Source organism: Botrytis deweyae (genome assembly GCF_014898535.1).
Source record: "Botrytis deweyae strain B1 chromosome Unknown BDEW_046, whole genome shotgun sequence".
NCBI lineage: Eukaryota > Fungi > Ascomycota > Leotiomycetes > Helotiales > Sclerotiniaceae > Botrytis > Botrytis deweyae.
Genome location: NW_024066253.1, coordinates 163,501 through 187,945, shown reverse-complemented (window position 1 = coordinate 187,945; position 24,445 = coordinate 163,501). Strand labels below are relative to the sequence as shown.

At 40.7% G+C, this 24,445-nt stretch overlaps 7 protein-coding genes across 7 annotated transcripts; 4 read left to right on the top strand and 3 right to left on the bottom strand.

Annotated features, from left to right (window-relative positions):
• Positions 1–3,004: 3,004 nt before the first annotated feature.
• EAE98_011293 (uncharacterized protein) lies at positions 3,005–5,040 on the top strand (the record flags this gene model as incomplete). The annotated part of the gene is made up of 5 exons (XM_038958915.1): positions 3,005–3,236; positions 3,446–3,462; positions 3,715–3,738; positions 3,812–4,322; positions 4,409–5,040. The coding sequence occupies 5 exons, from the start codon at positions 3,005–3,007 to the stop codon at positions 5,038–5,040; spliced, it is 1,416 nt and encodes a 471-aa protein (XP_038804755.1).
• A 753-nt stretch (positions 5,041–5,793) lies between these two features.
• EAE98_011292 (uncharacterized protein) lies at positions 5,794–6,612 on the bottom strand (the record flags this gene model as incomplete). The annotated part of the gene is made up of 2 exons (XM_038958914.1): positions 5,794–6,282; positions 6,580–6,612. 2 exons carry the CDS (start codon positions 6,610–6,612, stop codon positions 5,794–5,796), a joined length of 522 nt encoding a protein of 173 aa, XP_038804754.1.
• A 484-nt stretch (positions 6,613–7,096) lies between these two features.
• EAE98_011291 (uncharacterized protein) lies at positions 7,097–9,061 on the top strand (the record flags this gene model as incomplete). The annotated part of the gene is made up of 1 exon (XM_038958913.1): positions 7,097–9,061. One exon carries the CDS (start codon positions 7,097–7,099, stop codon positions 9,059–9,061), a length of 1,965 nt encoding a protein of 654 aa, XP_038804753.1.
• Positions 9,062–10,360: 1,299 nt separating this feature from the next.
• On the bottom strand, positions 10,361–11,530 carry EAE98_011290 (uncharacterized protein; the record flags this gene model as incomplete). The annotated part of the gene is made up of 1 exon (XM_038958912.1): positions 10,361–11,530. The coding sequence occupies one exon, from the start codon at positions 11,528–11,530 to the stop codon at positions 10,361–10,363; it is 1,170 nt and encodes a 389-aa protein (XP_038804752.1).
• A 1,091-nt stretch (positions 11,531–12,621) lies between these two features.
• EAE98_011289 (uncharacterized protein) lies at positions 12,622–14,161 on the top strand (the record flags this gene model as incomplete). The annotated part of the gene is made up of 2 exons (XM_038958911.1): positions 12,622–12,702; positions 12,815–14,161. The coding sequence occupies 2 exons, from the start codon at positions 12,622–12,624 to the stop codon at positions 14,159–14,161; spliced, it is 1,428 nt and encodes a 475-aa protein (XP_038804751.1).
• Positions 14,162–19,607: 5,446 nt separating this feature from the next.
• On the top strand, positions 19,608–21,008 carry EAE98_011288 (uncharacterized protein; the record flags this gene model as incomplete). Its single annotated transcript, XM_038958910.1, has 2 exons — positions 19,608–20,302; positions 20,372–21,008. The coding sequence occupies 2 exons, from the start codon at positions 19,608–19,610 to the stop codon at positions 21,006–21,008; spliced, it is 1,332 nt and encodes a 443-aa protein (XP_038804750.1).
• A 553-nt stretch (positions 21,009–21,561) lies between these two features.
• Positions 21,562–23,646, bottom strand: EAE98_011287 (uncharacterized protein; the record flags this gene model as incomplete). The annotated part of the gene is made up of 10 exons (XM_038958909.1): positions 21,562–21,736; positions 21,799–22,304; positions 22,358–22,381; positions 22,436–22,550; positions 22,612–22,708; positions 22,765–22,848; positions 22,906–23,089; positions 23,159–23,287; positions 23,350–23,454; positions 23,506–23,646. The coding sequence occupies 10 exons, from the start codon at positions 23,644–23,646 to the stop codon at positions 21,562–21,564; spliced, it is 1,560 nt and encodes a 519-aa protein (XP_038804749.1).
• Positions 23,647–24,445: the final 799 nt, after the last annotated feature.

Here is a 24,445-nt window from a genome sequence, read left to right as displayed (position 1 = left end):
TGCACCGCCGGACTCAAGCTGTGGATGATCTGCTTTTAATGGGCTTCTGATAGCTATGCATTAAAGAGCTGGTGATATATAGATATGTACTAATAGCATGCACACTTGTCCATCTATGAGTAAGTAGCAGTAGAAGTAGTTCAAGATATCATTTGATGCTGAAATATTTTACAACGAAAACAAATTTACCGCAAAAAAATATCTAAGTGTGCACTTGCACTTGCAATCGCAACTTTCAAGAGCGATTCTGATACAATGTATTGATTGTTTAGTTGATGGTCTTATCCTATAGTAACCTACAAAAAATAAGGGCCGTAGCTCAAAAACACACCAAAAACAGTCATTATTTAACCTTTTTATTTCTGTATATTTAGAGGGTCTTTGAATTTATTATAATGAGATTTCATTACAATATAAAAAATTAGATTAATTTTAATAAAAACAAATTTTTTTTTTCATAAATTATTTCGCCTTAATATAATCAATCAAAATCGATTGAATTAAAAAGTTCGATTTTGTAATTGTTACGATTACATACTAGAGCACATTATAGAGGTCAAATAACTAGAATAAGAAAGCTAAAGAGGAAAGAGATCCTTAAGGGATCTCTTTATCTCTTATATACGTCTAGTTCAAGCTAGTCTTGAACTAGGCTGTGATGAGTCATCATGTGTGTCACGTGATATTCGTCACAGTGATATTTTTATTAGTAAATCCATCGTATTTTTCGAATTTTCAATTTTTTGGATTTTAAATTATAATATCAAGATCGAATAAATCTCTAAAAATATTCTATCTATTTTTAATTAAAATTTTATTAAATTTCTATTATATTTGAAAGTTTGAAATCTAAATATTCAATTGATAAAGAATTAAAGCTCTTTTAAAACACTAAAAAATGACTATTTTTAGTATGTTTTTGAGGTACGGCCCTTATTTTTTTATCTAATACTATATCTAGTTACGAGGGCATGTCTTTGATGAATGCCGGGTCCGTGCGCAAGCACTTTTTCATACCAAAATTCACTCAAATTCATATATTTTAGAATTCAATATTAAATCAATCAATATTATTATATATTTGAAATTTTATAAAAATAATAATTTTTATTGAAAATTTGATAATATAATTTTAGTTTTTTCATTGAAGTTTTCAATTAAGTTAAAATTTATATTGAATTTTTATACTTAAAATTTTTATGAAAAATAATATTTATTTTAAAAATCAAATTTCTATATAGAATTTTATTATTAATTTGATTCAAAAATTAGTAATTTTAATATTAAATTAATTATGAATTGGTTCTCTTTATATAATTCACATTTCAAAGTTTTATAATGAATATTTGAATTATTATTTATTTATAAAGATATAAAATAAAGCATAGTTTTGGTAAGGAAATTCACTTAAATTTCAGCTCGGTATTCATCAAAGACATGCCCTCGTACATAGGATTGGCGATACACGGAGCTAGCAATAATATGATTCGATATATGTGTACGACGTCTCCTAGTTTGGGACAAGCGAATATGCTCAGGGGTATCTAGATTTTCGAGATTCGATTGAATATTCGAGATGTGATTGAATATTAAGTATTGAATTCTGGATTACCCGTGAGTACCTATGTACCTATGGAAGATGATAGATAGGTGAGTGAATTGTAATAAATACATGTTTATGCAATTGTATTATTTTATGCAATAATTCAATGAATAAGGATGATTCTTCAAGAGGATTCGAATTCATCTAGAATTAGGTATTCTTTCTAGTCAAATGTAGTATTTGCGGAGACGTAAGCAATATATCTCTGGGGAGCCACATTACACATAGATTTATTCGACGACTGTGATGAGAGAAAAATCCACGAATAGTCTTGATGGAAAATCGTTTGATATTGAATGGTTACAGTAAAGACATCAGACCAATTGGATTCTTCTCATAGTTTAGATCAAATGCGTATCAAACGTGTTAGATACCCCAATCTGCTTAGTGGAGGTGGAGGTAGAATGCATGATGACGAGGACGACGACGGAAAAGACGGGGAAGAATGGAGAGAGTGGAGAAGAGATGGAGAATACAATGTAAGAATGGGAAGAGGATGTAGGTGTGTTCATAAGTAGAAAATACCGCAGCGGAACAAGAGCGGATGTTGAATGGGGACATAACTTGACTGTTGAAAGTATTCCATATACAGTAAGTAGGTACCTACTTGTATACCTCGATACTCTTCACAAATGATGATTATTCCCAATTAGACATGTTGATTGATACTTAAGCATCTACCCAAAACCATTCAACACATTCCACTCCAGAATTCACCATTCTCACGAAACCTTTCCAAGAGAGAATCAACCAATTCTTTCCTCCGTTTGCAATTCCAAATACGAAGTCCGTATCTAAAGTTCACTCCTTCCCAAAGCAGCCATCCAAGCGATAAGTAAGTTTTTTTACCGGAGTTGGGGGAATTATTATCGCCGAAAACGAACAGAATGAAGCCTCCGCACGATAAGAATGTATGTATGGATGGATGGATGGATGGATATGTATGTATGTATGTATGTATGTATGTAGAAAGGTAGTATGTGATGGAATGTAACTTAAATGATTCCATTTCGATCCAATCCAACGCCAACAAATGATTTTTTAAATTCAATTATACGAGTACGTACTAACTAGTTTGATAACTTTACAGATTATATACATTTACTCACTAGTACATACATACATACAAATATACATACATACATACATACATACATACATATATATATATATATATATATTACATCCTCTTGAAAACATAAAGATTATATCCAAGTATTTATCTATCTACTAGCTATCTACTATCTATCTATTAAATATACAATCACCTCTCTTCTTCCTCTTCTCACAATTACAATTTGCTTCACATTATCTTAATTTTCACCATTATATGAATCCAATGAAACAAAGCACAAATCACCCCCATCCATACATAATCACAAGAACCATCACACCAAGAAAATGACCCCTTTACCTTTACCTCTCCCTTTCCCCCAAAGACACGCCCAAGCTTCACACCTCTCTTCCTCATCTCCACTGCGTCATTTCAGCCTCAATCTGGTCTTAGCAAAAGATTCCATCCTGATCAATAGTTATCAACCACCATCACGTAAATCAAGACTAAGACGACTACCGTTGAATTTAGTGCGCCTACCTATTTTAGAGGAATTGGATGGGATGAGTACACTTTTGGGTGAGTTTTTGCTTCTTTTGGCGCGTTTTGATGGGAGATGATGAATGGATTATTATATGATGTGAATTATTCGAGCGTGGACATATCTTGAAAGGGAAAGAAATCAATGAGAAGGAAGGCAGGATTGATGATGGTTGATTGATTAATGGATCGATAATTTGATTGTGGAATTCATTTGCTGATTATGGTTGGTTTTACCAAACGATTAGTCTCAAAGGCTAGAAAGGTATGTGTTCAGTGTTTTGTTTCGTTTGCTTCGATTTGATTTGAAGATGCATAACGGGTTATGGATGGCGAATGGTGCATGGTAAATGCTAGATCAGGGAGAGAGCGAAGAAAAATATATATCATTTGAAAGCTGCGCTGGTGGCAGATGAAGATTCATTCGATGAGGGAAAAGGAGAGGAAGGAGAAAACGAAGATATAGAGATCCATCATTCATACCTGCATACATATAAACTAACAATCATCTCTCCAGCCAAAATTTGATTTTATCCTCAGAGTAAGTTATCCTTCAACGATTCCAACACATTCACACCTCTTTATTCCCAACCTTAACTAACCTCCCCCCTCAGTTAATAGATCTCAACAACGTCCCTCTAACCAGTGGAACCGCATACATAAAATGGCACATCTCTTCCTCTGTTGCTTCCGAGCATTCAGGACAAACCCCTCGCTCCCCCATCAAAGAACATAAAGTCCATTGGGATTACACTCGATCCATCCCCGTCCGTCTCACAATCGATAAATCCAACCATCTCTCCGAATGTCTTATCCATTTCGAAGTCATCCAAGATTATAATTCTGGAGCTACCTCGAAAGGAGAACGAGTCACTCTAGGACACATTACGTTGAATTTGGCGGAATATGTGGAAGAGAGTGAGGTTGAGGGAGAGGAGGGAGTGGTGAGGAGATATCTAATGCAGGATAGTAAGATTAATAGTACGGCGAAGATTGGGATTAGTATGCGACAGGTCGAAGGAGAGAGAAATTTCGTCGCGCCAATACTGAAGAGTGCGCCTGTTTTCGGAGGGATCGCGGGAATCATGAAGGGCGAGACGGGGGACAATGGTGATGATATTGGTAGTGAGTTTATGTCCTTTTCTTCATCCTTCCATCTATCTTACAATGCGCAAATGGGACCCGGGATGCCATACTAATTCTTCTATAAGATATGCCACAACTTCAAAAATCCTCTGATAAATCCGATCTTCACGATATGTATCGACGCGCCCTCGCTGCCTCTTGGACTTGTTCTCCTGCCGAAATGCCCGCAGATGAATGTGTCGAAGATATATTCGCCGGCGGAGATGGCTGGAAACGCGATCCGGATTCTTCCAATTTCGATCACAATGAGTACAGTCGAGACATGCCTCGCATAGTACAAGATGATAGGGAATTAAGCGCGAGTGGGGGAAGCGGAGAGGACTTGAGAAGACATAGGAGAAGTCATAGTGATGCGAGTCAAAAGAGTAATCTAACCACATCATCTTCTGTTCCCGGAGGTGGGAAAGTGGGAAGAGCAGATGGGAGAGGTCATCGATATAAAAGAAGTACCGATACAACACGCAGTGGGGTTTCATCAAGTGGAGGCAGGAGCGTGAGTGCACAGTCTGGACTCTCGAGCATGGGGGATAGAGATGATGAGATTTCGATTATGGGGAGTGGAGAGAGGGGAAGACAGGGCAGAGGTCTGGGCCATATTCCGGGGAATCATCATGGGTATGTGAGGCCGAGGGAAGTGGATGAGTTTGATATGAGAGAGGATTTGGTGGCGTGGAAATTACCCGGGGAGGTTTCTTAGATGGATATGGATGTGGATATGGACATGGAGGGGAAGGGGGGCTTGTGTATAGATAAATGGTAGATTGGACTGGGCTGTATATTGGATGGCGAAAAAAAATAGGCTGGCTTCTGTTTGGGCTTGCGTATATAGGGAGTTTATGGGATTTCTGGCCGGGGCATGGCTAAGAAACATTGCAGAAGCATAACATACATCATGGATGGATGAAGGAACCACGGAGAAAATAAATTGGTTGGTTGGTTTTTACCATAGATTTTTAATTGCTTTAATTTACAACTCTGTATTTTCTTCCCGTCTAAGATATCTTTCTATGTATTCGTGTACCTCTGCCAAGCAGGAATTATGCATTGATCTTGATTGATGAAGGGTAGGTACCTAGGTATATCGAACTCCTAAACGCCTCGCTTCGCTTCTTTTTCCTTTCTTCTCATCCACATCTCCTAGCTTACCACCCTTTCGTTCCTGAGATGTATAGCTTGCAATTATGCCGTGTCCATATCTCAGAAATGAAATGAAATGAAATGGTGGAGAAGATGTATGTTCCCAAATTGGTATGTTTGACTCTTGATAGGATAGTCATCAGACCAATTGTGGAATAGGTTTTCTTTGTACACCCATATCCACATCCATATCCACAGATTATGAGAACCTGTTCATCTAAGGAACCAAACCTTTGCCATGCACTCCCCAAATACCCTCTCCCTCATCCCTCATCAATACCCACAGCTCACTAACTCTCCCTCACTCCCGCCCCTACAACTCCCCACCCACTCCATCCTCCCCCTCCAAAACCCTCCCCCTCAAAATCCTCACCTCCTCCACCGGTCTATCCTCCGCCCCCGTCTTCACAAGCCCCATCCTCTTCACCGTCCCCATCCCCCTCGTCACCCGTCCAAAAATCGTATGTTTCCCATCCAACCACGGCGTCGGCGCCAACGTAATAAAAAACTGCGATCCATTTGTATTCGGGCCCGAATTCGCCATTGAGAGAATCCCCGCCCCGGTATGCTTCAACGGTGGGAGATTACTCCCCGCAGGGGGGTTGAGTTCGTCTTCGAATTTTTCCCCGTAGATCGAGGTTCCGCCGCGGCCGGTGCCAGTGGGATCGCCGGTTTGCAACATGAAGTTTGGGATGATCCGGTGGAAGATGATGCGGTCGTAGTAGCCGCGCCGGATGAGAGTCTCGAAGTTGGTGCAGGTTTTGGGGGCGTGTGAGGTGTAGAGTTCGAGGGTTATGGTGCCCTAGGAGAGGAGGGGGGGTTAGGATGGTTTTGATTGATAATTTGCTGGCTCATTTGGGGGAGGTGGAGGCAGAAACTATGCTCAGAACTCTCTATAGCTGTCTATAATATAACTGACGCTCCGCTGGCCCTCCCGGGGCTTCAGGGTTGGTGGGTGGGGGAGATGGAGGCAGAAGCTATTCTGAGAACTCTCTATAACTGTTTATAATATAACTGACGCTCCGCTGGCCCTCCGGGAGCCACTGCCGTGGAGGCAGAATATTGAGGGCGGGGAAGTAATTGGGAAATCTGTACATACCATTGTGGTTTCTAAGGCGATATTTACAGCCATTTCGTATGTTTGTATATGTATGATCAATCGAATTTGACCAATTGATAATATAGAAACTATAAAATCAATTCAAAGTGAGGAGTGAGTATTATGTTGGAGATTCGAGAAGGCTTCAATTTATTGTTTACTTTCTGCAAGGCTGAGAGAAAGTTTGTCGCCCACCAGTGGCCTTGTCGGATCCCTGCTGTTTGTTTGTTCCTTTGGGAAGGACAACATCTATCCAACTTCGACGGGTATCTTAGTTTTTTTGATTTCCTAGCTGAAATTCAAAGATACATTCACTTGAAATTAAACTTGAAATTTCTGAGAATGAGAGAGTTTTAGCTGGCTGGAAGCGAAAAGAACTCTAATTAAAAGTCATCACAATGAACTGGCTTCAACTGTGAAAATACTCTCAACACCTCACAACTCAACTTCCAACCTGTCAGTCCCATAGTGGTCACGATTTGCTCTGTACCAACACCAAACAAGTCAACCACGCAAAATGGATAACGTCAAAGATTTGCTAGCCAAATACGGCTCTATGATCTATACTCATCGAGAGATGATTAAATTAGAAATTCATGTTATCCTCGCTGCTCTCTTCCCCATCTACATCGGATCACATGCATCACTTCAACGCCCTCCTTCTGCCTCACCACCTCGCAAATCCTCTTCTTCTAATCGTCTCCAAACTTCAAATGAAGAAGATGAAGAACAATCCAGAGCTCAAATGGAAGGTATGACGCCTTCTGATGCTATCATCTTCCCACTTCTAGCTGCTGTGGCGTTGGGAAGTCTCTATTTTATCATTAAATGGTTGGATGATCCCGCTATTCTTAATAAAATATTAGGATGGTATTTTTCTGCTCTGGGGATTTTTGGAGTCGGGAGATTGGCAAAGGATTCGTTGGATGTGGGAGTGGGATTTATATTTCCAAATGTGTGGACGAGGGGAAATAATCTTTTCCATATCGACCAGAAATCGAGACGTCAAGTTTCTGAAGATGGACAGGGGAAGTTGGTCAATGTTGGAGTTATGAGTCCTCTTCCTGGCCGAATTTCAAAGATCAATCTGCCAAAAGGAGTTACGAATGCGTTGTGGAATGTTCGTGGTCTTTTGAGAACAAATTATACGCTTCATCTCCACATTAAGACTATACTTCCTCATCAAAAGACTCCGATCAAATTCACATCACTTCTCGGTCTCTTGATAGGTATCGCTACAATCACAGCTTACAATCTGCTGAATGCACCATGGTATCTTACGAATCTTATGGGATTCGGGTTTTGCTATGGATCTCTTCAACTTATGTCTTTGACTACATTCTTCACTGGATCACTAGTTCTCTTTGGACTCTTCTTTTACGATATCATTATGGTGTTTTATACACCTTTAATGGTCACCGTGGCTACCACTCTGGATGTTCCGATCAAACTTGTGTTTCCAGCGGGCGAAAGTGGAAGAAGTAGTATGTTGGGATTGGGAGATATTGTTCTACCAGGAATCTTAGTTGCGTTGGCATTGAGATTTGATTTGTATCTGCATTACTTGTATTTGCAGAAGCCAGCCTCTCCTACCGTTTCTCCTTCCACAACCTCAAAGACAGCCATCACAAAAAGCCCAACAACTACTACTCCCTCATCCCAAAAACCAGCCTACAGACCAGCAACTGGTCTCTGGGGTGAACGTTTCTGGACCTCTTCCTTCTCACCTCTCTCCTCTTCCTCCCTGGAAACAGGTGTCGAAGGAACTCGTTTTCCAAAACCTTATTTCAAAGCGGCTCTTGCGGGATACATCATTGGAATGCTCGTAACTTTATTCGTTATGAATGTGTGGAGACATGCACAACCAGCTCTCTTGTATCTGGTTCCTGGTGTCGTATTTAGTTTATGGGGAACGGCGGCTGTGAGGGGAGAATTAAGAGTTATGTGGGAATTTACTGAGGATGGGAGTTTAGAGGATAAGAAGAAGAAAGATGAGGATGAGAAGAAGATTGAAGGAGGAGAAAAGAAGAAAGTAGATGAGAAGAATCAGAAGAAGGATGATGAAAAAGTGAAGGAAAAGCAAATCTCAAACGGAGAAGTAACAAAGAAGGAGCAAAAACACGAAGAAATCAAAACCAAACTCGCAGAAGCGATTGATACGCTAATGGACGATTCAGATGCGAGCTCGATACTATCTGATGGGTCGATTTCCTGGCCGGAAGATAATGGAAATGGAAATGGAAATGGAAATGCGAGTGAAGCAGATGATGAATTGGTTTATGATAGGTCGGAAGAGGAAAAGCATCAGAGGATTGAGAAAATGGCGAGGAAGGGTTTGAAGGCGAAGGACAAGAAGAGGGAGATGGAGAAGGAAGATCAAATTTTCCTCTTTTCTATTACGGGACCGGGATCAAGGGGTGCGGAGAGGAAAGGAGAGAAAACGGGGGTGGATGGAGAAGGGGAGGAGAAAAAAGATAGATGAGAGTTGTGGAGGGCGGGAAGTCAGTACCGAGAGAAATCAAAGACTAGAGATATCTCGTACTCAAAGAACAGGAATGGAAAACAGATAGGTATCCATCCTTGATATCATGTAATCACAGCATGTAAGGAACAAGAGAGGAAAGAAGAAAAAGCTGCAGATAATACACAAATAAATACATAAATAGATGTATAGCTTACATATCATCACATTGAATATCGAAAACAGAAACCTTAAATGAACAATACTACTAGGTATTTCGCTTCGCATCTCATATCTTACATCTCAAGCACGCTCTAGATACCTACCTACCTACCTACTCTCTAACTCATACCTCAGATGGTGATTCAAGGAATTGGAATATCTAGGTACCTGCTAAGTAAGAAGCTGGTTATATATTTTATTTATGTAAGATCAATAGGTAGGTAGGTATCTCATTTATTTATTTATCTATCTATTTATCTATTCATCTATCTATCTATCTATCTATCTATCTATCTATCTATCTATCTATTCATCAATCATTCATCTAGTTCCCTCTTTTTTTCTTTCTTTCGTTTTCTTATACACACATATGTACACATACACACATACACACACACATACACACACCCACATATACTAAAAATCCTTCCTACACATCAACCCTACATCAACCCTACATCTCATCTATCCATTATAAAAACAAACCCCTATTCTACACCCATCCATCCGTCCATCCACAGCAGTCATCCCTAGAGCACCAGGATTAGTAGAGTATGGATAGTTCACCAGTTCATATAGCAAATATCTACTAGATAGCTAGCTATGAGAGGATTCAATACGATGTCTGCCTCCACGGCAGTGGCCCCCGGAGGGCCAGCGGAGCGTCATTGCGATTTTGGGATTTTAGACTTCTGTGATTCTGGAGTGATGAGATATATATCCAGTCATGGGATCATTGTGAACTGTGAACTGTGAACTCTGTATGGGTTTTGGTTATATCTATTTACTCTGTAGGTAGGTATCTGTCTATCTTCTTTTTCCCGTTTGCTTAGCCGGTTCTGTTTTGGTGGTGTGTTTAGATGGGAGGAAATGAAATAGAATGAAATGATGAGCCCTCCCTTACTCCCTATCTATTTAGTATCTATTGATAAATCCATCCGTAACTCCCAAGTATCAAATTATGCTCACTCCTTCTTTCTGTTTAACGCCCTCTGAAACCTTTATTCCATCTCCTCTAATCTTTCGACTCCCAATTCCCAACTCTCCATAAACCACATCCATGCATATCAAGAAAGTAATAGGCCCCCTCCAAATCATCTAAGCTCCAAATGCAGCAGCAGGATAACTTCTCTTTTTCTTTCCACCACTTCCTGAAGCCCCACTTCGACTACTACTTCTTGAACTTTCTTTACTTTGTTCATCTCCTTGTGCTCTAGGACGCAAAAATACTTCTTCGGGCAAATCATTCCATTCTCTTTCTGGTCTACGATCTTGAAATGATGTTGTATGTTTTGATGGGGGTGGTCTTGTTGTTGTGCTCATGGGAGGAGGAGGGGGTGTTGATTTCGCAGTCGCATTTTTGATTGAGTTTAATATGGGAGTTGGATTTGCTTGTGGTTGTCTAGAAATATGATCTTGAACCGAGAATCTTCGTCTAAAAACAAAGGCGTCTTGTGGTCGTAAACGTCTGTAATATCCTTCGACTAATTCCCCCTTTTCGAATCCGCGCTTGGCGTACCATTCTAATGCTTCTTGGTTGTCTACCCAAACGTGCGCGTATAATCCTTCGATTCTGACTCCAATTGGTATGCGAGAAGATGTAGCGGATTCGATGACGGAGTTTAATAGTGCGGTTGCGAGACCAAGGGTTCGATAGGGAGAGAGCAGAGTGAGAGATTGTAGATATATACTATATGTATTTGCGGGAGGTTGGGCATATGGAGAAGATGGAGGAGAGGGATCGATTCGACAGATTAGGGAGCCGATTACTTTTGATTCGGAGTTGGAGTCTGGAGTATATGTAACTACTCTTGAGAAAGAGAGAGAGATTGGTATCGAAGGAGAAGGGGGAGAAGTAATAGCGTGGTAGAAAGCATCTGGATATGGAATTGGAAGGAGGAGAGCATTAATGCGACGTAATGGTTGGATATGGTGATCTTGCGGTATTTCGATTTTATACCCCTGGGGAAGTTGCTGTGATGATGCAGGTAATGGTTCTAGAGAATCTGGGGTAGCGGTAGTTGCGGTGGTTACTGGTGGTAGAGGGGCATTGGTAGAGCTTGGTGGACCCGATGCAGGTTGAGGTGGAGGTATTTCTTGACCTGCATTTCCATTTCTATTCTCATGAGAGTCTGGAGTTGTGATTGGTGTTGTTCCTGGTGGTGGAGTGTATGTAGGTTGTTTTGGTTGAAAGAACGATCGAATGGTTGGTTGTTGAGGACGTGGTGGTGGAGGGGTATTGTTTGACATGGTGTCTGCTGTATTCATTGTTCAAGTTACTTTGCTTGGGTATAATCTGATCTGATGTTTAAGGAGAGACAAAAATGCTTGGAGGAAGAGAGAAGATGTGTGCGTGCTCTGACTGTTTTGGATGTACGATAATGGATTGATGAAAGAATGAATTGTGATTTGACGCAAACATGTATGAGAAGAGAGATCTGTCTTTTTGGATCTTGCCTACCAGAATTTCGGAGGGAAGAGGATATGTATTGTCCCTAGCAATGACATGTAGAAATCAATTGGAATGAAGGAGTTAAATTATATTATACGAGTATATCATATCAAGGTTCAAGGATATCATTTCAACTTTGTACCTTTTTTTCATCAGCCACAGGTTTCCATTCATCAGCCACAGGTTTCCATTTTTATCTTTTCTATCCATGGATGCCATCACTCCAAACTGTTTATTGCTCTCGAGTTGCTCTCCAGCTGTACCTAGGAGCCTAGTAAATACGTAGCACGTGCCTAGTAAAGAGTGAAGCTTGCAGATGTACGGTGGCTAGCTATTAGTCATCAACATTCGACTCTCACCGCCCTTACTAATCAAGTTAAAGATGACTGGCAATAATTTCGACCATCATTGAGCTTTTGGTGTGAAACCCCAAAGAGTACCTAGTACAGTACAGGAACCGGTACATACAGGACTAAAGTTTCCCGAAAGTGTGAGAAAGAGGTTCAAGGGAAAACAAGTTAATTAATATCAACCATAACCATTTTTCTCCCTCTGAAATATTGAAGGCATTCAGACAACGACGACACAAGACTTCTTTCTCTTCTTCTCTTCTCTTTACCTGAAGCTCGAGTTCAATATCAATTATAAAATGATCTATTATTTATTTCAAATACCCTTTATCATTTCTTAAAAGAAGGAGAGATAGAGAGAGAGAGAGAGAGAGAGAGAGAGAGACAGACAGAGAGAGAGAGAGAGATCTTCCAATCATTTCTTTCCATCCATACCTCCAAACCCTCTCCCCAAGTTTCCCCCCCAATTTAACAATTTCGTCAGCCTTGGGGCTTTCAAGGAAATTCAATTTATTCCAAGGAAAATCATTCCACCAACTGGCAAATATATCCTCAAAATGTCTGCCAACGATCAGTTTCCTCAGTCTGGTATAATAATTGCTGGTCAAGATGAAGAAATTGATACTATGGGGAAACTTGTAATTATCCTTTTTCATTACTTTCCCTTGCCTCACTTCACCTCACCTTTTTTACAAGCAAAACTTGTGCGTTGCCTTGCTTACTTGCCAATTTACTGACATTCTACCATAGACAAATTCTGTACTTGATGATATGTTCTACAATATCATTCATGACATAGTATTACAAACTCATCGCGAAGAGAAAATAGCAAAGGCATGTTCTGCTGCTATTGCCATTGAACAAAAAGTCGCAGAAACCAATCCTGATTCAATAGACGATCCTACTTCTTGGAACACAAATCAAATTATAGAAACCGACGCGGCGAAGTGGGAAAATAAAGAAGTCTTCTTAAAAGGCAATCCATTAGAATTGGTCGATGAGATTATTTGCGCAAAGTGTGGTTTGCCTCGACTTTTACAACCTACAGATGGGGTGGGAGCAAAGAAACCTCCTCCAGGAAAGGAGTTCTGCAAGAAGAAGCCTTTCATTGAGAAACCATGGCATGATGTTTATGGTCAAACTTATGTGCCAGAAGGACCAGGAAGAGGAAAGAAGAAGAAGGACATGATCAACCCTTTACTACAACAACAGAAAGAAGGAACGCCAAATAGTCAGGATGGTGAAGATGAAGGACCTGCGAAACCAATTTCTTTCCCTCACGCCAAATGTCACAATTGCAATACATTCTTACCGATTAAGCGAATGAACAATCATATGGTGAAATGTATTGGAGGTGGAGGGAGAGATTCTGCAAGAGCAGCTGCCTTCAAAATCAATGGAAATGGATTGGGTACGGGAAACAATAGTCAAAATGGTACACCACCATTAAGTCGACAAGCAACACCACAACCCAATGGAGGAAAGAGAGGTAGTCCCAATAAACGCGAAGCAGCCGATGACCCAGATTTCGAATCCGATTCTCCACAAAAGAAGAAGAAATTCTTGAAGAAACCAGGTAGCTCGGGTGGAATTATTCTGAAGAATAAGCTCAAAGCTCCGAAAATGACAAAAACACCTTCACAGCTTTCCTCATCAAATCTGAGTTTCGAACACAAAAGACCGGATAGTGACGACGATAATGATTCAGGAGATGATGATCGAGATGGTGAATATGGAAGAAGAACCAGCATTGAACCGAAGAAGAAAATGTTAGTCAATAAGACAGGGGCGGGATTAGTCAAGAAAAACAAGGACGGTGGTGGTCTTGGTATTGCTGGGTTGAGCGATAAAAAGAAGAAGAAATTATTATTGGGAAGACCGGGGAGTGGTAGTTCAACACCAGTCCTGAAACCAGGTTCATTACCAATGGATGAGGATCGAGAGAGGGAAAGAAAAAAGATCAAGAATGGAAATGGGAGTGGAACTTTGAGTGCTCACAAGAGAGATAGAGAGAGAGAAAGAGAGAGGGAGAGAGATAGGGATTGGGGTGCGGATGAGAAATCTGAAAGTAGTCAGACTTTGTCTAGTCCAAATTGAGGGGGGCTGTGAACTGGAAGGAAAAGGTGCGTGGGAGGCGTTGAATTTGAGTGGCTGAGGGCTGCAATAGAAAGAAAAGAGAACTGCTGAGTTCTTTAGTGTAAGACCATGGTGGGATGAACATTTGAAAGGCATTGATGGGGAACAGGATTCCAATGGGTAACATACAAGCATATGGCTGGCGTTCATTTCTCACTTCTTTCATGTTCAGCATTCAAATATGCATATACACAAACGTTTCGGAGAAAGAATATACCTGAGGTATGGTGTTTACATTGCTACCGGTGCTGAAAATGTATCGGGAATGCATTGGGGATATACATTCGGCGTTGCATTATCTTGTTTTTCAATTTTTTGTTCACGTTTCGTCTTGGACGATTCACTTCTTTGTATTTATGATGGGAAAGGGTTGATGGATTGGTGGATGGGATGTGGAAATGGGGAAGGAGGGGATGATACCCGTTAGTTAGGAAAGGAAGGGGAATATAATACAACATACTTGACTCATGAGTGCGGCTGTATGAGTTTTCGATTAGGGTTCGTGATATACTTGTTTTGTTGTTCTGTGATGAGCTGTGCTGTGAGGGGGTATGTCTTTTGATGGAGAGTGTGGTTATGGGGATTATGGTATTAGGAAATTGCGAAAGCTGTATTGAACCTTGGGTGGATGTATAAGAGCAAGAGGTTGAGGTGGTTTGAATTGGATATTTGCTCAGTGTGCTGGGTAGTCGAGTGAAGAAGCAAGTGTTTATGTGGTTATGTGTTTATGTGTTTATGTGTTAAGAGAGAGCATTTATTGGTGAGCGAGGGGATATATATATATATATATGTGTGTGTGTGTGTGTGTATGTGTGTGTGAAGATTCATCTGTATGTGGTTTGCTGGCTTGATTTTGGATTTTGATAATCTTGGTGGTCTTGATGGTCTTGATGGTGTAGGGATTGAGGATGGGGGTTGAGGATGGGGGTTGATGAGAAGGGTTGAGGATGGGGGTTGATGAGAAGGGTTGAGGATGAGTGGTAGGGGTTTCTGGAAGAGGGGAAGGGCGGGATGGAAGATGAGGGGTGGGGAGGAGTGAGAGTGTGTGAGAAGGGGCTTGGGGTTTGAAAGGGGCTTGGGGCGGCTGTTGAAGGTTGTTGAGGGTTGAAGGTTCGGAGGTGGGTGGAGGAAGAGAGCGGTGGTTTTCTCGTTTGTTTTTGGACATTCGATGAGGAGAGGAGGGGAGGGAGAGGGATATAAATACTTTTATGTCTTCTGCTCTTCTTCCATATCGTGATTACCTAAAAAAGGGAATCTTCCGATTTGATGGACCTACTCGGATGTGACTTGTATCTCTAAGTACGTAGGTATTCAATGGGAATCAGGAATTTTGTGGGATCATATAGGATTATATGAGATGAGATGAGATGGGATGGGATGAGATGAGATGGGATAGAGGATTGAAGTTTCGATGAGCGAGCGAGTGCTATTTCTTTATGCATTCTCGTTGTAACATGTTGCTGCTAGTATCGTTGATCTTCTTGATGCTTTTTGTCTTTGTGGGAATTGTTTATGTTGCTGAGATTTTTCATGGATAGATTTTTTTCTTGTTGTCATCGTTGTTGTGAGGGTGCTTACTTACTCCTGCGAACTGCGGTTCCTCTACATTTGGTATTCTTGACTGGAAATTGGGATGAATGTGAGAGGAGAGTGCGGAGGAGGAGTGTTTGTTTACTTGGGATTTGAATCACTTATTCGATATCTTAATATCGATGGTCATAGTGAGTGTATGGTTGGAAGTAGACGGGAAGAAATGGGAGGGGTTCTTTATAGAATCATTAGGTAAGTCTTACTTCCTTTTCCCGTTTGGGCTGTTCGTCGTGGCGGGTTGGTATGCTGGTGTATGGGATGGGGGTTGGTGAGTACACGTGGACTGCTTTGATATCTGTATAGATCTCCTCTTTTCATTATGATCATCGGTTTTTGATTTGGAATATCGTACATTCTGCGATTGGTATGTAGGTATCACGTGGTAGATGCTGAGAAATCAGGAAGTTTCGCCTGGTTGTGTATAAAAGGAAGTCATAGATTGTAGTTTGATTTTGTAATTGGGTGGTGCTTGCATACTTCACATATTTATAGGTGGAGTCAACGAGAAAGGCTCTTTTTCTGTTGTGTTGTGTTACTTTGGATGGACTTGGGAAAAAGAGAAGATGAATGGATGTTTGTGTGGGTGATGAGAGTATAAGAGTAAGAGTGAGGGGTATGAATATCGATATCGATATGGCTAAAGTTGCCATTGTTGACATTTTTACTGCCGTTATATTCATTTATTAACTCGGTATGATTTCTTGTTATCAATCGCTCGTCGAAGCTCTATCTGCTGTCATCATTTGTCAATCCCACTCTTTTTACACCATCGCTGTCTCTATCACAGTCTCTTTCTCACCAGTATATCTCTTGGATCTAGAAATACAGTTCACATGTTTTATACAAGCAAATTGGAAGAGTCGTATGGTAATGGAATTGTGCTTTTCTTCCCTTATAATCTTCGGCTAGGAGAAATTGTGTGTATCTAGAGAAAGGAATATCTAGATATGTCTCAGGGTAATTTATAGAGACATGGGGAGATGCAAAAATCAAGACCGAGAGGAATGGGTTTAGAAGTATGGTTCAAAGCTATGGAGTGGAGAGAGTGAAGGGATTCAAAGGGGGAGAAGAGAAGAGAGCCCATAATAGAGTTTAGATAGTTGTTTTCATCTCTTAGTATTTTGGTGGGAGGGAGGTGAGTATATAAGTACCTTCCTTCATTTTGGTAATTTTTTTTAGCTTCATGAAACTTTAGTGAGATACTTGCAAGGAATCGAGGACTGATGATCTCTTCGTGAGTTCATTTGTGATATTTAGAGAAAAGTAAAAAAATATGAGAGAGTGAGAGAGAAGTTTGATTTGGGTTTGCAAAAAGACTTGAAATTTCGATAGTAACAACGTTCATACTATTGTTGCCATTTTTTGAGTGTTCACAATATCTTTTATCGTTGCTGTTCTTTAATTGTAGTGCTCTGCTTTCAAGATTTGGCAATGGTTGCTGTCTCGCAAGCTTAAGTCCTCGGCTTAGCTGTCTGAATGAATATGGTGCTTCAGACGCTCGCGTTGCGTTCTTACTGTTCCTTAGTAACCAAGGCCGAGCAAATCCTCCGTCACTGTTAGAGATTGAAGGGAAGAGGAGCAGGGCTTTTATATAAGTCGGAACTGGTACTAAATGTCCGGGAGAGTGATTAGTGAAAGGATGTTTGATACCGAGTAGTGTGCACTTCCCTTCTCCTTGTTTGTGTCTGGCAACTCTCATCATATACATATACTCACACCCATATGTATATAAATCTGGTGATTTACTTCAATAGTTTGAATTTTTAAAGTAGTATTGCAAATCTCCTCGAGAACGGAGAAGAAGGCATAGGAGTTTGCATCAAAGTTTTGATTATTCTTCGGATGATTATTGGATAGTTCTTTGCAAGGAATTGTAAACGAATATGTGTCTTGACTTCTAAGGGGCAGGCAAATTTGTGTCGTTATTTATAAACGTTCATATTGATAAATACCTTCGCTACTATTATTTCTATTGTCACTTACAGCTCCACTATCACAGTTTTTTGCATCATTCCCAAAACCCAAGGATTATACTCTTTAAATCTGGGCTCATTACAAGCACAACTGAAGCAGTATCAGTGCGTCTGGTATATTGATTCTTGTTAAATGTTCCTTTCATGTTCAGTCATGTGTAGACATTGGATATAGAGCGTGGACGAGATAATAAAAGGGAGGGTGAGTGGACTTTTATAAGAGGCTGTGATGATAGTTTCTACTTCGAATCGTTGAGGTGTTGACTGGATATGTAATCAGATTGCGGTTGTTTTTAAGCGACCCTTCTCTGAGTTTCCCTATAAACGTATATATAGCATACCACTACTTTGATAAGTTTTAGCTCCATAGAATTTCTAGCACCAATAACACTTCGCCCATAGTTATTAAAGTCACTTTATTAAAAATATGCATGCCTACGGATGGGATTACATCAAAGCTCCAGTGGAGAGAGAACGAGCAGAGTAAAGATCAAATTTCTATTGTCGTTTATTTGGTCGACTGTCAACTTTTATTCTCGTCGTTGATTCTCACAGCCATCTTTACTTGGTCCGCTCACTAAGTTTCTAATGGAGTCGTTTATTGATGTCTGCGAATCTTCTTACAATCAGCATGAGATTCATAGTCTATGAAGTTCGATACTGGCAGATTATCAAATCGCGATGGTATTCACCCATTCGGAGTATTCACGTATGGCTTTATTGGCATAAATATCAAGCAATAGGGATGTTATGAGCTTTTTTATACCGTTACGTGAAAAATTCGACATCTGATACTAGAACAAGTTTTTGTCACAGTAGAATGGTGGTTGCATGATGAGTGAGCCATCAATTTCACTCCGTGGACGAGGGGTGACAATCAGTAGACAAGTCAGGGAAGTTTTCATCACGATCTCGTATCTTTTATTGTTCAAGTCTATGAAGATTGAAGTTGCGTTTGACCTACAATCTCGCAATATTCTTTGCAAGTGCTGCTGCAAGTCGGAAACCGGCATTGAGAATTATACCATCGGATATGTTGAACTCTGTTGCTTGTCTGACCCCGGCGACTTTTCGTTACGTGATCGTCAATCAAATCTATCTATCTGGTTCCAGACAAAGAAGAGCTTCTTCAAAAATTGAATAACTCAGTTCACAGGTGTGGCAATTGAGGAGACTACGATGGATTGAAATTCGTCGTGCGTTGTGGATTCGCTTCCAGATATCTTGCATTTCGTCGACTCATAGAGTTATTTGTGGTTGACGAAACTTGCTCGTATGACATTCATGGTCTAATTCAAGATAAGAGATCAAATCAAAGGATAGGGAGTATAGATTTATCGGAACATGCCATAAATCGAGATGTGATTCTTTGTTCGCCACGTGCTCAAAACTCTTCCCCTTTTTCTTGTCATTCGATTTCTATCTCTGGTTGGGATTCACACGAGGGGTGTGATAGCTCCCAATTATCAATACATCAGATAGTACCACTTCAGAGAGCACACCACTTTGGAATTTACCGTGATTTCAAATAGACTCCTAGGTAATTGTTTTACTTCGGGTGGTTGGTATCATCCGAACGATTCGGCCTAGATTTAATTCGACCTCGCGTAACTTTCCACATGGTTTAAACGGTCCTAACCATGGGAAGACTCCATAAACACACAAAAAAGACAATTGTAGGAGAGATTAATTGAAGGTCAATTCCGTTATATTACATAAAGAATTATGCAATAGGAGATCGACTACTTTTGACTATGATTGATCAAATTATAAATACAGGGCTTTTGGCTCGAATTATGATGCCATAGCACGGAAAGTACTCCTCATATTATCTTGACAAAACTATGAAGCTATTATATGCAGCAACAGCTCTCTACCTTTTGGCTCGTGAAAAGCTAGTTGGAGCTATAGCCACACAAAATGATCATACCGCACAGTTCTGCTTTACACGATACAGCTCCGAGAGCGTATCTTCTATTTCGACTACAACACGCACAATCAAGATTCCATCATATACTATTTCTACATATCATCCAGGAGAGATGATAACAGTTACGCCCCCGCCGACAGTAACCACCACTACTTCTATTTCCGTAGCCACGTCTACGCAAATTGGAGGAGCTACCCAAACTGTCACAAGCAATGTTATCTCTACTGGCACGGTTATCCAGACAACAATCCTATTTGAAACAACAGAAGTTGGTCCTACTGTCACTATAACAGCCGCACAATCAACTTTAACTGTCCCTGCATCTTCTGGATTTCTTCCTCTGGCAAACGACCCTTATGTGATAGCCAATGGAGGGGCTGGAGGGGCCACCAAGAAGCGTAGAGAGGCCAACATACACTCAGAGGTCAGTATTTGGATGACAAATGATCAAGAAATAAATTCACTAACCAGAAATACACCCTCTAAGCCAACCAGCCCCAATAACCGCCGTTACCCCTACCATCATCCTCACCAAGCTGCTAATCCAGAGCTGGCTGATTTTTCAGCTCCTGATCCTAAGGATTTCGATATTAAGGTTAAGCCAAAAAGGTGATGGTTTGATTCGTGGTGGAAGGGCACCAGATATCCTTCCTCGGTATATTGTCGAGAAATTGTCAGGGTTACTCAAACACAAATAATCACTCTTCAGTCACAAAGAGGAGAAACTACAACTTTGCCTCCGGAAGTTGCAACTTCCGTCATACTGTCAACATCAACACAGTTCATTACATCGGCACCAGCTACCACTACTACAACAGTTGTCCAGATCGAAAATGTAACCTCAATAACCACCGAGAAGGATGTGATCACTCATAGTTCACCAACTACAACAACCACATTCCCACCACAAGCTACAATATATGATATGTGCCAGGAGAACAACATAGTAGCAACCGTAGGAGGGGCTACCATCGACTACTCCCTACCTAGCTATGGTGAATCCAGTCTTCAACTTCACTGGACATGTATCGCGGATCCTTATGTGAAACCATATAACTGCTGTGCCATATGTGCACAGTCATCTACATGTGTTGGATATTACTACAATACAGATACAACGGCCAATCCTGGTCCTGCAGTGACTTGCTTCACTCATGAAGCGACAGATGGTGTTTGCGATCCCTCTGGACTTCGCTACGTCTTCCGTGCAGATCCTAAGCGTAACACTCTATCTCCTGATATAGTCGGAAATGGAAATTGCGGTAAAGGACAACTTGATAATGGGGCTAGACCAACGCTGGATGGTAAATCGTGATTGTTTGTGTTCATTGAATCTTAGAAAAACAGGAAGAGTCTTTGATCGAACGATGAAAGTATAGTTTGTGGACTGTTTGTTTTCCTCTCGTTTCCAGACCTCAGTTGGGCTTAACATATAAAACATATGCACAAGTAGGAGCCAAAAAGAGATAATCTGGAGTTTTGATTGCATGTAATTGAATGTCGGATGTAAGGATGCCTTACAAAAGTAAAAGTAAACCATGTATCAATATTTTATATTTAACTTTGAAATCAAGGTAAAACAAAGATCAATGGCTGTCTATCTTCTGATGAATTGGAACAAAGGAATATATATGGGATCCCAGCTGCAAGGCTCATTAGCCTTGCATTTGAACAACTTATCTATCATTCAATGCAATGCATTTTCTTAGATAATCTTCCAAATGTGAATAGTTTGGATAGCTAAGTCTCAATCATTGAGAAAAGTTTTGCCGGATTAAATGAATTTCGATTCCCAAATATATACAGAAAGAAGTGAATCCAGCCCAAGTATCAGTACATTTCCACATTCCCGTATTCTTCATCACCGCCTATTCACTCTTCTCAAGCTTCCTCAACAAAACTTTCGTTCCATGTCTTGGGATAACCATTGTGGTATATCCCATGGTAAGTGCCTTGTTATCATCCGCCAATTTAAATTCATAGTTGGTCAATAAGTGGGCCAAAATTTGTTTCAATGATGCGCTGACGTACCAGCGGCCAGGACTGATGAGGTGTTAGTTTTGCTCGATGTATATAATAAGAATAAAACAAAAGGATGTACTCACCAAGCTTTCTTACTAGCCCCCCAAAATGGAAATCCACTACTAACATCCGTATACTTCATCCTGGGTTCTTCTCTCCCTCTATCCTCCGGTAACACAAATCTGAAACCATCAAAAGTTTCCGGATCATTGTAATACCTAGGACTCTTCATCAAAGCATCCTGAGGCACCGCAATAATATTCCCTTGCGGAATCGTCTCACCAGTCGAGAATGTGAATGGTTTCATAACTTTACGTTGGATAGAAAGCGCATCTAATGGGTTCACGCGAGCTGATTCGCGAAGGAAAGATTCCATCAAAGGCATGTTCTTGTACTGCATTTCCTCGGGTAAGGATAGCATGGAGCGGATTTCTTCAGTGAGCGGTTCGATGTATTCTGGATGAAGACAGAGGTTGTAGATTGTGAAAGTTAAGACAAGAGGAAGTTGATGGGCGGAGGCGAAAGTGAGGGCAATCATTTGTTGTACGATACGCTCCACGGTGCGCTGGCGGGGAGTTGTGGATGATTCCTAAACGAGGTTAATAATTTTCGGCCAGACAATGTGGAAACTGAGATCCTTACAATGACCCAAGTTATACAATCAGACTGTGATTGATAAAATTAGCAAGTACTAGTTGAAAATTCTCCAAGATAGCTTACAGGTAAGGTTTTCTTCTCCTCGATGTCTCTGAGACGTTGGATAACCAAAGGTCTGATATGCCCGGCTATTTTTTTCATTGCACCACTCCAAGCCATGATTGCGGGGCAGGCGTATCTAAAAAAAACAAAAAAGATCAGAATTGGATATTTAACAGTACAGAAACTGGAGTACTCACGGAATGATGAATGCAGGCATGTAACGACAGAATTCCATAGACAGAATAACATCGTTCGAGTATCGTAACACGGCATCAACATAATCTTGGTTGTTGGCTAGGTATTCGTTAGTGAAACTAAACATCAAACAAAATCTCGGCGTATAGGCGTACCAAGTTCATCTCCAACGAGTACTTGACAATTGATTCTCAAACCGATAGCCTCAGACAAGCCTAAGACAGAAACTGAAGTCCAATCTACGTCAAATTAGAATGGCAATTTCTCAACGGTAGTTTTCACAGCAAGTTCATTACCATTGACAGCTTTTCCTTTTGACAAAACTTTACTAAAAGCTTCCTCAATCTTCTCCTGAATCCTGGGTCTCAGAGCTGGTTGATTCGTTCTCAAAAGGAACTTAAGAACACGTCCTGGTATAGTATCATGAGGATCAATCTCTCCTGTCTCAAATCCATAGAATGTGTATTTCGCTTTGACTCTCTATACATCACATTAGCTCAATCCTCATGGCACAAGTAACTTCTTCTCAAAGGGGACGGGAATACATACATCTTCCATAGCATCATGTAGGGACAAATGATCTTGGGAACTCTCATTTACTTCCGCAATGTGTGCCTCAGACGAAACAAAGACTTGATACTCGTCGAGAGCGGGGATAGCAAATGGTTCTCCTTTGGCCTACAATCCAGTCAGTTTTGGATAGGCCATAGACTTGGCATTGAGATACCAGATTTCAGTACCTGATCATATGCTTTCTGGATGATATCTGGAGCACTGAGAACGTATTTTATGCTGCTCAACCATTTTCCCCAACGCAACTTAGGTCCAGAAATGAGTATGTTACGCTATCCAATTTAGTAATTGTTGACATGGTGAGTAGATGAAGGAGGACTTACGGGACGATTGCGGTAGATAGATGCTGTGACATAAAGTCTATTCAGAATGATCAAAATTACACAAGTATCAAACACCACCTCTGAAGTTATTCTCCAAGCACCCGCTTGGGAGCGAGCTAGGTCAAAAAGTTCCTGAAGCATTTTGATGATACAAGTCGAGGTTTGAAGATGGCCGACACGAAAGATCACGAGAAGAGAAGCAGATGTATACTGCGTGGCAAATGTCCGAATCTCATTCTCAAAGAACTAATTTCCTAACTGGGAAGGGTGGGGGCGTAAAATTGTGACTTCACATCAGGCAGAACAGATGAAATTACCGTACCGTACTCTAAGCCTTGCCGCGATAGCAGACATACAATCGACGGCGGTGAGATAGAAATAGCCGCTGCCAATTTCACAAGTGATGAACCGATTGTGATATTAAGTCACATAAGTGTCGGAGGCAACATTAACTCCGACATACTCCACTACAGCTGTAGATAGTTCATTAAAACTTAATCGTTCCTTCACCCTAAACAGGCATAACAATTTGATGAGCGGGGCGGACTGTTTAGAGTATGAAATATAGCTTCGGTAGTCAGCCCGTTTTAAGAAACTCGCGACGTTGAAGTGGAGAAAAAGTTCGTACCATTGGGATGAATTTGATCCGTGTGCATGAAGTATCTTGAAGCCTACGATAGTGCGATAAAAAACTCTAGGCGTGTGAAATGCGTTTTAGTGTGTGTGCGCATTAATTAAGCGCAATCGATTTATCTCGACCATGTTCCTGGAAATTGCGCACATCTTCTACCGGAGGATTCTAACCTGGAGAGATTGTGTACCGTGAAACCCGTCAATTTGGATGTCATCACAGTGGGATGAAATGTCGTTGGTCAAAATAAATATCGACGGAATGATTTTTGTCTAGTGCCACGTGCGGCTAAGGCGTTTTTTGACGTTC